The sequence below is a fragment of the Apium graveolens genome, chromosome 7, assembly GCF_009905375.1.
Source record: "Apium graveolens cultivar Ventura chromosome 7, ASM990537v1, whole genome shotgun sequence".
NCBI classification, from domain to species: Eukaryota; Viridiplantae; Streptophyta; class Magnoliopsida; order Apiales; family Apiaceae; genus Apium; species Apium graveolens.
This window is the reverse complement of record NC_133653.1, coordinates 190,674,135-190,689,022: the sequence shown is the minus strand read 5'-3', so window position 1 is coordinate 190,689,022 and position 14,888 is coordinate 190,674,135. Positions and strand designations below refer to the sequence as shown.

At 35.1% G+C, this 14,888-nt stretch overlaps 1 protein-coding gene across 2 annotated transcripts; it reads right to left on the bottom strand.

The window, feature by feature from the left end:
* Positions 1–7,308: 7,308 nt before the first annotated feature.
* Positions 7,309–13,704, bottom strand: LOC141670878 (F-box/LRR-repeat protein 3). Of its 2 annotated transcripts, none has more exons than XM_074476922.1 (8): positions 12,942–13,704; positions 12,043–12,168; positions 11,221–11,325; positions 10,720–11,119; positions 10,470–10,599; positions 10,091–10,385; positions 7,957–8,395; positions 7,309–7,867 (listed from the first exon to the last, which is right to left on the bottom strand). In XM_074476922.1, exons 1-7 carry the CDS (start codon positions 13,587–13,589, stop codon positions 8,150–8,152), a joined length of 1,950 nt encoding a protein of 649 aa, XP_074333023.1. In that variant the 5' UTR covers positions 13,590–13,704; the 3' UTR covers positions 7,309–7,867; positions 7,957–8,149. The 2 variants fall into 2 exon arrangements, with proteins under 2 accessions (XP_074333023.1, XP_074333024.1); XM_074476923.1 differs by having other exon boundaries at positions 7,962–8,395.
* Positions 13,705–14,888: the final 1,184 nt, after the last annotated feature.

Genomic DNA, 14,888 nt, shown 5'->3' with positions numbered 1-14,888 from the left:
GACCTAATTCAAGATGTACGTAGAGAATGCAGATTATGGGACTTAGTTATTGTAAGTGATAGGGTTTGGTGTAATTCTATTTGACTGGGTAAACAAGTTTATCTCCAAAACAAACTCTATCTTGATAAACCTATTTGAACTATTCAAATCTTATCTTTTTTAAGATTTATCTTTTACAACCAACTAACGGGTTGTTTTACAAGGACTTATTCAAATATTTTCAAACAAATAGATTATCCAATCTTATCTCTTCTTTGTTTTGAAAATCAAACCCGTTAGATTTGTGTGTATAAATACACATCTTATTTTTAAGATTCAACAAGAGTGCTTATTCCACGTTCTATCTTTATTCTCTGAAAAACTCTTCTTATTCCATTATCTTGAATATTTTATTTAAGAAAAAAGACACATCTCATGTTTTCAGATTACACCTAATGATTCCACGTTCTATCTTTATAATCTGAAACACCATTCTTGTTTTATATCTCTTGAATATCCAGTCAAACAAGAAGCCTAGTTTGAGTTGTAAACTTTCACATTATATTCTTGTATCTGAAAGGTGTATTATATCACTTATCCCGGGTTGTGGGAGTTTGATTACAAGTGGAAGGCCAAGTAGCTTTGTGTTAGGTAGCTGTGTGCTAGGGAAATGTTTATTTCAAGTGTGCGAAGTTTGTAATTAAGGAAAGTTTGTAAGTACTTTGTTTTAAGTGGATATAATACATTCTCTATGCTAGTTGGCATAGGGACTTGGATGTAGGCCATAGACTAGGTGTAGGGGCCGAACCAAGTGAAAACTTCTGGTGTTCTTACTTATTAAGTTTTCAGCATTCTGCATTATCATTACTGTTATTTACTTTCTGCAGTCAATTGAGACTGTCCCATTCATTGTCTCATTTGTAAAGGGACTGTCCCATTTGTATAAGAGACTGTCCCATTTGCCTTGACAGTTAGAATATAATATTATCTATTGAGCCATCCAATTTCAATTGGTATCAGAGCAGGTGCATTTAATTCTCTTTTTAGTGTTTATTTTACTAGCGATCCATGGTCAACCAGATAGGTATTCAAACAATTATCCACCACTGCTTCATGGTGCTAAAAACTACAATGACTGGAAGTTCCGGATGAAAATATTTCTCCAGCGTGATGCATTTGAATGGGATGTTATAGAAAATGGCTTTACAATTCCTATGAAAGAAGGGAAGCCAAAATCTCTCAAGGATCTTTCTCCTGAAGAAGTGAATGCAATGAACTCAAATGCTAAAGCTATGAACTCACTTCTCAATGGCATGGTAGCTACAGAATTAAGAAAAGTATCAGCATGTACTACTGCCAAACAGATCTGGGATACGATCAAAGTCAGCCACGAAGGCACGTCTAAGGTACGTGAAGTAAAATTAAGTATGCTCATGAGTGACTATGAAGGTTTCAGGGTGGAAAGAGATGAAAGCGTGCGAGATGCTCAAGGGAGATTCCTGACATTGATGAACTCTATCTCACTTCTGGAAAGGATCATTCCTCAATCTGAGATCAATAGGAAAATCCTCAGAGCAATGCCAAAGAAGTTTGCCTCAAAGGTTACCATTCTGCAGGATTCGACACTACTTTCGACTATGGACACTCTAACACTGTTCAGTGAATTGGAAGAATTCGAAAATAACCTACGCAGATACGATGAATAAGATGAAGCTCCTCGTAAGAAAACCCTTGCACTTAATGCAGATGTAGACGAGTCTCCTGATGATTCTGATGAAGAGATTGCTCTTCTAACAAAGAAGTTTCATAAATTTCTTGCCAAACGGAATGCCTACAAACGACCTATGAAGTCATAGTTTCCAAAGAAGGACTTCAAATTTAATCCGAGCAAGGAGGGTAAAACAAATCAAAGCAAGGACACCTGTTTTGAGTGTGGAAAGAAAGGACATTTCAAAAAGGACTGCTACAAGCTGAAGAACAAAAAGAAGGCATTAATTACATGGAGTGATGATGAATCAGATGTGGAGATTGATTCGGACGATGAAGTTGCTCAACTTTGCTTTGCAGGACTCGAGGACAACTCCAGTGATAATGATGAGGTACAGAATATTAAGTATAATTCAAATATATCTTCATCCATGTTGAATTTTCAGGTTCGGATTAAGAAGTTAAAAGAAAAGAATTCTTATTTAAAACAAGCATTAAGTGAAGTTCTTAGTGAAATGGATGACCCCATGAAGGAAGAAGCCTTAGTTGCTGAGAACAAATTCTTGCTTGAAAGGGTTTCAAAACTTACTGAAGAAAATCAATATCTCAAAAATGAGATTGAGATGAAAGATGTAGGCCTTGAAGCCTTGAAGAAAGAGTCAATTTCTATTGATCCAGAAATCGTTAAAGAAGACAGTGCTCCTGATCCCCTGGTTCCTGAATTAAAGCAGAAAATTGAACAACTTGAAAAGGATTTAGCTAAATGTTAACATGAAGAATGAACTTTGAATGCTCTTCTTGGTGAACAAAAATCTTCTCTTGATAAAGGAGGTTTAGGATGTAAATCAATCAAGAAACGTGCATTTCAAGGAGGTTACAAACGAGCTCATATGAGATATAAGATGCCTTATGAGTAATGTCGAGATTGTGGCAAAGCTGGTCACCCTACATTTGAATCTAGATTATGTGGTATCAAGGGCCACTCTTCTAACTCATCTTATAAATCGTCTGCTAGATATAAATCTGCTAATACTTCTGTTAATATTGTTCAGATATGGATTAAGAAATCAGATAGACATTTATATAAGGATTTGTGATACTAACCAACCAGGACTCAAAGTTAAGTGGGTACCTAAGAGATAAAGCATTTTTTGCAGGTCTGCTTGAAGGTCCATGTTCCGCGAAATAAATGGATCATCGACAGTGGTTGTTCACGTCACATGACAGGAGATAAATCCAAGTTTCTATCTCTAGTTGCCAAGGAAGGTGGCTTAGTTACTCTTGGAGATTCAAACACCGTCAGAATTATTGGAAAAGTTGCCAAGAGGAAAGGAAATATTTTCGTGTTAGATTTTGATGAACAGAAGGAGGAAATTTGTCTTGCTACTGTTCAAGATCAGCAGAATCTTTGGCATCGACGTTTAGGTCATGTTCACATGGATCTTCTTCGGAAGATATCTTCTCATGATCTAGTTCGAGGTCTACCAAAGCTGAAGTACAAAAAAACAGAACCTTGTTCAGCTTGCCAACTTGGAAAACAGGTGAAAACTTCCTTTATTGCTAAAAATAAAGTATCAACTTCTGTTCCTTTGCAGCTTCTTCATCTAGATCTTTTTGGTCAGGAAAGGTATGTAAGTTTGGTAGGTAAGAATTATGCTTTTGTTATAGTTGATGATTATTCTCGTTTTACTTGGGTATTATTTTTACGAACTAAGGATAAAGCTTTTGTTGAGTTTAAGGATCTTATTACTAACCTTGAGACTAAGTATCCATATAAGCTCAAGACTATCCATAGTGACCATGGATGTGAATTCGAGAATGATTTCATAACCTTCTGTAAATCGAGAGGAATCACTCATGAATTCTCAGCTCCTCGAACTCCTCAGCAGAACGGAGTAGTAGAACTCAAGAACAGGACTTTACATGAAACTTCCAAAACTCTACTGCATGAGAGTAAGCTTTCAAGAAAATTTTGGGCTGAAGCGGTACACACTTCCTGTTATGTTTTAAATAGAGTACTTATTCGTTCTATTTTGCTTAAAACTCCGTATGAATTGCTTAAGAAAAAGACTCCTAACATTAGTTATTTTCGAGTATTTGGTTCCAAGTGTTTTATTTTAGATACTCAGAATAATCGAGGCAAGTTCGATGCAAAATCTACGGAAGGAATTTTCTTGGGATATTCTACAACAAGCAAAGCTTATCATGTTTATAATTCTGTCAAGAATAAAGTAGAAGAATCCATCAATATTGCTTTCAATGAATCCTCAAGGAATATATCTCAAATTGATGAAGACACTGCGGATCTATCGTCTCATTCCCAAATGAGACAGTCTCATTCTGAAAAGAGTCAGTCTCATTCTGATAAGTCAAGCAGTCAAGACTCTCCAGGTCCATCTCAGTCTTTTGATAATTCTTCAGGATCTACTCAAGCTTTAGATGAATCTTCTGACTCTCCAAAGACTCCCGATAGTGTTTCAAATGTGATTTCTGTTACTCCTCCGGATAAATCTTCACAAGCGGAAATGAGGCAGTCTCTTTTGAATGAGACAACTCATATTCATTTCCAGGCAGATAATTCTAATGAGGAAGAGATGAGTAATATTCAACTTCCTAAATCTTCTAGGACTGTGAAGAACCATCCACCAGATGATCTTCTCACTGATTTAGATCAAGGGATTTCTACTCGAAGCAGATTTCACAATCTGTGTGCATTCTGTGCTTTTGTTGCTGAGTTCGAACCAAAGAATGCTCAAGAAGCAGTTGCAGATGAACATTGGTCTGTTGCAATGCAGGAGGAATTGAACCAGTTCGAGCATTGTGATGTTTGGGAACTCGTCCCACCTCCTCAGGATGTCAAGATCATTGGTACTCGTTGGGTTTTCATGAATAAGAAGGATGAAGATGGCAACATTATTCGAAATAAAGCTCGTTTGGTTGCTCAGGGATACAACCAACAGGAAGGAATCGATTACAACGAGACATATGCTCCAGTAGCTCGTTTAGAAGCTATTCGAATCTTAATGGCTTTTGCAGCTCACAAGAAATTCAAGCTTTATCAGATGGACGTCAAGAGCGCTTTTCTAAATGGCTATCTCAAGGAAGAAGTCTACGTGAGGCCTCCAGGTTTTATTCATGAGAAGTACCCTAACTATATTTACAAGCTCAAGATATCTGTATATGGATTGAGACAGTCTCCTCGTTGTTGGTATGAACGTCTCAGTCAGTTCCTTGTGAACAATGGTTTCATTCGCGGTACACTCGATCCAACTCTCTTTATTTTTCATAAACGTGATAACTTTCTTTTAGTTCAAGTTTATGTTGATGATATAGTATTTGGATCTTCTAACGAATCTCTGTGTAAGTGGTTTTCTGATTGCATGCATAAGGAATTCGATATGAGTTTGATGAGTGAATTGCAGTATTTCCTAGGTCTGCAAATTAATCAGTCTGATGCAGGAATATTTATTCACCAAGGTAAGTACATTAGGGATCTACTCAAAAGATTTGCATTGGATCATATCACACCTAAATCAACTCCGATGAGTACTTCAGTTAAGCTTACAAAGGATGAACAAGGTACACCTGTAGATGTCACTAAATTTCGAGGTATGATTGGTTCATTGTTATATTTAACTGCCTCACGACCTGACATTATGTATAGTGTATGTTTGTGTGCTCGTTTTCAATCTCAACCTGAAGAATCTCATTTGAATGTCGTTAAACGTATTTTTAAATATTTAAAAGGTACGAGTGACTTGGGATTATTTTATCCAAGCTCCTCTTCTTTTGACTTAATCGGTTTTTCAGATGCTGACTATGCAGGGTCACAGGTTGATAGAAAAAGCACAAGTGGTGCTTGTGAATTTTTAGGAGATTGTTTAGTTGCATGGCATAGTAAAAAGCAAACTTTAGTAGCTCTTTTTACAGCTGAAGGAGAGTACATTGCAGCTGGAAGTTGCTGTGCTCAAATTTTGTGGATGCGACAAATATTGCAGGATTTTGGTATTTCTTATTCAAATATTCCTATTTATTGTAATAATACCTCTGCAATTAATATCTCTAAAAATCCTGTCATGCATTCTCGTACTAAGCATATTGATGTTCGTCACCATTTTCTACGAGATAATGTTTCTAAAGGTAATATTGAGCTTATCTATATTTCTACTGAGAAACAACATGCAGATATCTTCACTAAGCCCTTTAGCTGAAGATAGATTTTGTTTGATGCGTCGAGAACTTGGTATGTGCTCTTTGTCTGATTAATTCTTTTATCCCTTTTATGATGTTGAGGGGGAGAAAGAGTTATTTTTCATTTGGCTCTATACTTATTGTTATATCTGTTAGATAAAGATATAATCTGCATATGCTATTTTCTTGTTACTAACATCTTGAACAGAGCTTAAAGTGTTTTTGATAGGGGGAGCAATTGTTCTCTTTGTCATCATCATAAAAGGGGGAGAATGTTGACTTGCAGATTTCTGATGATGACCTAATTCAAGATGTACGTAGAGAATGCAGATTATGGGACTTAGTTGTTGTAAGTGATAGGGTTTGGTGTAATTCTATTTGACTGGGTATACAAGTTTATCTCCAAAACAAACTCTATCTTGATAAATCTATTTGAACTATTCAAATCTTATCTTTTCTAAGATTTATCTTTTACAACCAACTAACGGGTTGTTTTACAAGGACTTATTCAAATATTTTCAAACAAATAGATTATCCAATCTTATCTCTTCTTTATTTTGAAAATCAAACCCGTTAGATTTGTGTGTATAAATACACATCTTGTTTTTAAGATTCAACAAGAGTGCTTATTCCACGTTCTATCTTTATTCTCTGAAAAACTCTTCTTATTCCATTCTCTTAAATATTCTATTTAAGAAGAAGACACATCTCATGTTTTCAGATTACACCTAATAATTCCATGTTTTATCTTTATAATCTGAAACACCATTCTTGTTTTATATCTCTTGAATATCCGGTCAAACAATAAGCCTAGTTTGAGTTGTAAACTTTCACATTATATTCTTGTATCTGAAAGGTGTTTTATATCACTTGTCCCGGGTTGTGGGAGTTTGATTACAAGTGGAAGGCTAAGTAGCTTTGTGCTAGGTAACTGTGTGCTAGGGAAATGTTTATTTCAAGTGGGCCAAGTTTGTAATTAAGGAAAGTTTGTAAGTACTTTGTTTTAAGTGGATATAATACATTTTATATGCTAGTTGGCATAGGAACTTGGATGTAGGACATAGACTAGGTGTAGGGGCCGAACCAAGTGAAAATTTCTGGTGTTCTTACTTATTAAGTTTTCAGCATTCTGCATTATCATTACTGTTATTTACTTTCTGCAGTCAATTGAGACTGTCACATTCATTGTCTCATTTGTAAATGAATTGTCCCATTTGCATAAGAGACTGTATCATTTGCCAGAAAGTCAATTGAGACTGTCACATTCATTGTCTCATTTGTAAATGAATTGTCCCATTTGCATAAGAGACTGTATCATTTGCCTTAACAGTTAGAATATAATATTATCTATTGAGCGATCCAATTTCAAACAGCTTACTCACCACTGAAGATGGAGATAACTGTTATTTTGCCAAGGAGGTTCGTAATGTACAACTTGGTCCATATGTAATGGCTTGCGTCCATTCAGCAATGTTTGAGGTTTCTCATATACGACTTGATCTTGCATCTAATGATTTTGTCATCATTGTGCAACAACAGCGTATACAATGTGGCATGTACATACATATGGTATTGTACAAGTGATATGATAAGGTATTGATAGAATGATAGTATACAGTTTTCTTCTGATAATGTTTTATCTTAGAAGTTCGTTCTACATTCGAATGAAACCGCCTAATAAAGTATATGAACTTGACGAGGGTTCTCATTAACGAATGGAAGAGATCATGGAAAACACCCGGGAAAGACACTAAAGTCTTTACCCAAGGATGCCTGCCCAGTAACTGAATGCCGGCCTTGACCTTTGAGCCATCAGCATCATGCCACGATGTTTAGAATCTGTTCGACTAGACAAATTCTAAATATGAATGGCCATGATCGAATTTTTTGTACCACTACTTCTGGAGGGCTTGTGATATCTGAAAAGAAGATGCCAGACATTGCTTGCTTCAGCTTCAGGCGGCAACTTGAAAAGTAAATCTGCATAAGACTTAACAATGGAACCAAAATCAAAACTAGGATCAAGCCCGATATCAAATATTTGTACATTACCAATCTTATATGATTATTACAACTTGCCTTACTGGTTATCACAGAGATTAAGTCGTCAGCCAAATCCACAAGCAATCACTGATTAACACAGTACTGCTTTCTCACATATCCCTTGATGAGGTAGCAAAGGATGAGCTACCTTTAGAGGCTTAAAAATAAACTTAACTTTACAGTACAGTTACATTGATTGTCTTAAACAATCTATAGCATATACATAAACCTAATCCCATTTTATCTTGCAACCTCTAGTCTGGAGGAGGTTAAGTGTCTCCATGGAAATATTAGACCGAACAAAAGCAAGCATCTTAATCTTCTTGAGCCGAAAACAGCTTGCCCTAAGCGCGAGCTCAAACCCATTCATAGTGACATTACTGAGATTCTGCAACTTTGCATCTTGCAGGCGTGTCAACTTACACATTACATTGTAAAGACCAAAATCGGAAATTCTGCAGTAGCTTAGATTAATCTGCAATATAGGTAGAGTTATTAGATAAAAATGTTCATATATTAAAGAAAAGACAGATGCAAGGCAGCACATCATATTTTTGTATTGCTCTATGCCAGTTTCTCTGAAATCAGAATGTTGTGTAGACATAGGTATTCAATGTGCTACATGGGGAACTTAGATAAAAATGATTGGACTTGTAGAAATTATTTACTGTTAAATGAAAGCAATAATATCTCTGAACAGATCTCAATAATTTCATGACATAGATGAACCCGCCTTGGAATTTGTATTTCCAAAACTGTTATAATTACAAGAGATACTTTTCACTTCCTTTACAATTGGTAGCAATATATATAGAAGACTATAGTTAGTCATCAACATTCATCCTTATCATGAAAGGATTGAAGATTGTATGATGAAATACTGCTTAATTTTTGCAAAAATATGGACAATACACAATAATTGCTTAGTTATAATGAAACATAAAACAATATAAGAAATCAAACATACAGCGAAAGTTATTGGTCATTCTAGCGCTTCCAAGGAAATATAAACCTTAGCAATAAGCTCATATACTATGCCTGAGTTATAACTGAGATTCTAGGATCACAACTTCAAATATAACTCCTGCCATTAACTTATGACTTTTTATTACATCTTCAATATACTTATCTTTAACTGTTCTACTTCTAAGTTCGGTCTGTTCTAAAGATTTATAAGAAAAAGGTTATTATACAAAGGGGACTGTTGTGACCTGTAACAAGGAGTAAAACATGTGTGAAGAACGAGTTATGAGCTCCAAGTATTTCATTCTATATCTTCAGAACTTGTAACAGGGAGTAAAGTGAGCATACTAAGAGCCTGAAGGGAGTTGTGTATTACACCTAATATGAACCAAACATAAAAGATAAAATACCCTAACTGGTTCTCAGTTTCTAACAAGAAGGATAACTCTACCACATTCAATAACAAGAGAATTGTTTTGCGTCGCCTTTTTTATCAGTTTTTTAGTTTGTGCGCTAGTATGACATGTACTGGCTTTGGCACCTTTGAGTTGATTACTTGCAATGCAAATGTCTAAAAGTGTTAAAAAAACAGACGACAAGAAGGTTTTCCAAACTTGCCTACGCTACTGAATACACTGTATACCTGGAAAGATGTTGAAGAATCTTTCACAAGAATACATTACATTTCCAAAAAACACATGAATGAACTTCCATTGCATTTTTTTCCTTCCTTTTTGGGACAGGGTTAATACTAGTTGTATCCCGGACTCCAAGTTTATGGACTTATGCAGAAGCTACTAAAGAGGAAATTGACAGTTTATGAACTTATCTAGATAAAGTTTATGGACTATGCAAGACTGTCGGTATCGTAGCTAGATATGCTTATCAACAAAACTTTTCCATAAAACTATATAGTTCCTCTTAATCATGGTTGAGCATCTCACTAATGGCATAATCATATTTTTATTGCTAAAACATTTACTGGCCCGTTTAGGAAACTGGATTTCATTTGAAATTCTGGATTTGATCAAATAAGCTATGTGAGAATTTGGATTTGGATTTCATTTGAAATCCTGGACATTCTATAAACTTGAAATTTGAAATGACAACTCAAATCCTGTCATTTGAAATCCCTCATTTGAAATGAAATGCAAGTTTCCAAATGCCCTCTAAAAGAATTTATATGCACATATATAAGACATCAAACCTGGATCAAATTTTTTGAATGGTAAGATAGAGTCAAAAACCCTGAATCCGTTATATTCTCACAATTCTTCATATCCAATTCAGCAAGTTTCATGCATCCAGATGCGACCGAAGAAAAACCAGCACTTGTGACTTTTGACAGGTTTCGCATTTCTAACTCCGAGAGTTCCTTCAGATAGCCTACGCACTGCATACCTTTGTCAGTAATCTGTATGCAGTAAGACAAGTTAAGCTTCTTCAATTTTTTGCAACCTGTAGCTAAAGCTGCTAGTCCCTCATCTCCAACACCCATGCACCTGGAAGTAGATAAAGAATTATTACTAGAATCAACTTCAATACATATAGATTTACATACTGTATTCAGATATATCTTTAAATACCTGTATAAATCGAGTTCAAGGATATTTGAGCATTTCGAAGCTATATCAGACAATCCCTTGTCAGAAATATTAATACAATGTCCTAACTTAAAGGACATAAGTTTTGAACATTTTGAGATATGTTTGAGTCCTGCACAGTAAAACGGCATATATTTCTAAGATTACAAAATTAAAATAGAAAGTGCAGAATTAAAAAAGAAGAAATAAGTATAGTGGATACAGATAATTAACATAAAGTGCTTTGTCCTACCTACATCGTTAATACCAGAACAATCTGTAACATCAAGCTCCTCTAGTAGGGAGCAGCAAGATCCTAGACTGTCAAAAGTTTTCTCAGTTAACAAACTGCAGGACTCTATCTTAAGACACCTAAGATTTCTACAAGAGTCCGCACAAGCTGATATTGCTAGATCAGTAAGTTCATAGCAGCATGTTAGATCTAGTATCTTCAATTTAATGCATCCAAGCACAATTTGAGAAATGCCAAAGTCTGTCACTCCTTTGCATTTGCTAAAGCCGATATCTACTAGAAATTTACAATTACTGGCGATTATCTGTAATACATGGTCAGATACCTGAGCCCCATCCATCCTTACTGTTTGCAAATTATTTAAGTCCTTGAAGCAATTCAGAACCATAGTTGAAAGCTCCTGAATAAAAAAAATGGTGTAACTAAAACTTAGAACACGTGCTGCAAACAATGCGAAAAGAAACAAGTTCAATATAAATTATTATCTCAAGCACTACTCACAAAATAGTTGTGTCCTGCTTTGAGCTGCAGAAGATTATTACGTCCATGTATGACTGAGGTTAAGCCTAAAGACGTCACATTATCACACCTTGATATATCAAGTACCTGCCAGAGAAGAGTTCAAGCAACACAAATTCATAGTGATTATTATTATTTCATATTGCTATGCTAAAATTCCCCACCTAAATAAAATTTAATATTCCGTATCTCTGGTCACTGAAATACAAGAGCAAATATTTAATCACGAGGCATAAAATGGAATTACAACTAGCAAAATTTGAATCAGCACTGAGTGTTTAATTTTTAAATGCACTACAAGTTAATTGTATAATTAAAATTGAATACGAGTGATCTTCAGATATCCAAAATGCACTGTTTGTATTTAACTTTAAAATTTCTAAGCAGATATGTGTTTACTATCACTGGCAAGCTCTTGAAGATAACAAGAGGGAAGGAATTCGAATCACCAGCGACTACCTCTCTTCATTGGAATTTGATTTTGAAGTTTATGACTAACAAATCAGATTAAATATGGCAGCCTATTCTTAGCACAAGTGTTTTGCGTCAGGCTAATTAGAACATCTAATTTACTTGGATAAAATTGGTGCACAAAACAGCACATTCATTACAAGTTTATCAACTCACTCGCATAACGCTCACTTTTGTTGTACTCGCTCATTTGAATTACAAGCAAATATCCAACCTTTTTCATCTATAGAAGCCGTTAAACAAATCATAATTATTTCATCAGGGCATTTACACGATTTAAATTTGCATATAAATGTCATACAATCTCTCTATAACATTAGGGTTGTACTGAACCTGAAGTGAAGGGCAGCCATTTTGAAGATGATGCAGATCAACGTCATCCAGAAGTCCACACCCCGCCATAGCCAGCACCTCCAACCTCTGCATAGTACTGATTGATTGAATAGATTCACCAGTTATCTGACCAACAAATAAACTGAATCCATTGAATAATTTAATATTGTGGCACTACTACAGATAAAAAATAAGCATCAAACCCCTTTGTTTCACAAATTGGGGAAGGAAATTTCATAAGAGATTCATTTGCCACAACACATAGATTGGCCACATATCATGCTAAAACTTCCAACAAACTGCAAGAAACATCGTACCTTAAGAAGGTCACACAAGGAAACAGAACTTGGAGAATATGAACCATCAATCCTATTCCATCTAAAAACAATAAGCACTTTAAAACTATATGCCAAAACCTAACTAATTTGTAAGTAAAAACCACCTAAGGCAAATAGCATTATACTGTTTAAGACTCTTCCTCACTTTATGGCAGGAGATAAAAGGCTAATCACGGTCAGTTGATCAACATAACAATTCTACAAAGGGACTCAAATCTCATAAAAGGACACAATCGACTAAACTTATACTTTACCACAATTTGCGAATATGGGTGAATAATGGGTTAACTCTCATGAACCCCACAATCCTGTTAACGGTTACAATGGTATCCTAGGTCAAATTCACAAAAACAAACCAAATTTGTTCACAACATGACAATATAGGGGGGTAAAGTGGACTTGAACAAGAAACACTTTTTAGTTACTACTCGATATCATATTGGATGATCGATACTTCAAATTGAATTTGTAACTCTATAACATACTTATGCGCTAAAATTACATTTAATCATCAATACTATTCCATAAAAAATAAAAAACCAAATAAAAGTAGTACAAAACCTTGGTAAATGATATGTCAAGATGCTTCAACAAACCACACTTCTTAGACAAAAGATCAATGCCAATATCACTTATTTCATCACACCATTTCAAACTCAATTTCTCCAGCTTTTCACAGCCAACAACAATTTTAGCCAACCCAGAATCACTCACTCTAAAACACCTATCAATCTGCACTTCCTTTAAGCCCACCACACACGACACAACAGCCGCCTCCCTATCTCCAAATCCACCACAACTCGACAAATCCAGACTCTCCAACCTTGTGCATGATCCAAGCAACAACTCCAACCCCGCCCATCTCAACCCAACAGACCGACTCAACACAAGTCTCTTCAGCCTCCTGGTCCAGCTCAAGTCAACGCTTGTTTTCCCATTCAGCAATGCTGCTACACTTTTGTCGTCGATACGTGGGCAACCGGAAAGATCAAGAGTATCGACATTTGTGTAGTTATTAAGAAGATTTGGAAGATACTCAGGACGGAGAACCTTAAGTGAAGTCCTGTGAGTTGACTCGACTTGATGAAACGCCTTGCAGACTGCGCGAAATGATTTGCGGTCATCAGAGTCAACATCGGCTAGTTTATCAAGGACGTTGGCTAACAAGTCCTCTGTTAGAAGAGATAGAAGACGCGAAGAAGACTCCATTCAAATCAACTAAAAAACTTCAGTTTCCAATCATGACAACCAAATGTTCTGTCCAACAAAAATTTACGAATCGTTTCAAAATTTGCCCAACTACTAAATTGTAAATGTGCATAAACTTTTCTATTCACGTAAAATATTTGTGATTCTTTAAAATGTGGTTCCATTTATAGATATAGAGTGGACTGGACATTCGTAATTTTTAACATTTCAATAAATAAAATAGGGGTTGAAATGACGGAGATGTCATTGCATTTTAAAAAAGGAGTGGACGAATGTGGGACAATTGAGAGGTTAAATTAGGAATTGAATATTGGGGTACGGGGGCTGTACGAAGTCGTCCGGCTCAACCGGAGGAGCTATCCCATCACATGTACTAGTCAAAGTTTGGGTTAGATGCCGAAATGTACTTGTATTTTGTGTGCTAGTTGTAGTAAAATACCAGTAATGGCAGAATAGATTTATTATTAGGTCAGGCTAGAGTACAAGGCCTGGTTCGCACCGTATTGTGTCATCATGCTGCTAATTATTATTACTAGCACCTTTGCCCGCGCGTTACGGGTGTTAGAAAAAAATATTAATTTTATTATTTTTTACGATTAGCACCAAATAAATTATTTTACCATTTTTTTTATAATTTGAATTTTTTATTTTTCGCCGGAAATCATGGTGGTGTTGAGTTTAGATAAAAGTATCTCAAATAATATTGCCACGAATAGTTGCGATATGATGTTAGTTTTATTTTTTTGTTGCTAATATATAAGTGAAAAACAAAAGTTTCAAATTAGACAATAACATGAATTATTTAATGTGGTTTAATTTTATGAAAAAAATGTATAGATACCAAATTGTGACCAAATTGAAATACAAATGACACATCTCCTATTCTTATCAGGCACCAAAAAGTTTTAGTTTTTATTTTTTACTACAACTACAAAGTAACTATCACTTGAATAAAAAACGGAGATATTATTGTTATTCACCTGGTCCATTTTGTTACTTCCTCCTCTATATGCACCCTTATATCATTGATTTTTTTCACAAATGGTTTACATTTGATACTTTTGTGTATATCTTTAATTTTGTTGAACATTAGTGATGAGTGATTAAGTAATTGTTCGAATCTGATTTCATTCATCCATGCATGTTCTTCATATCATAAAATCAAATAACTATTAAGTAAACATATAATGATTTAACATTTATAAATGAAATGAATTATATTTAAAACTTGGGGATTGAGTTTAAGTTGATAGAATATTTTGTATCAAATGTTACAATAATGCATTTGAGCAATCCATA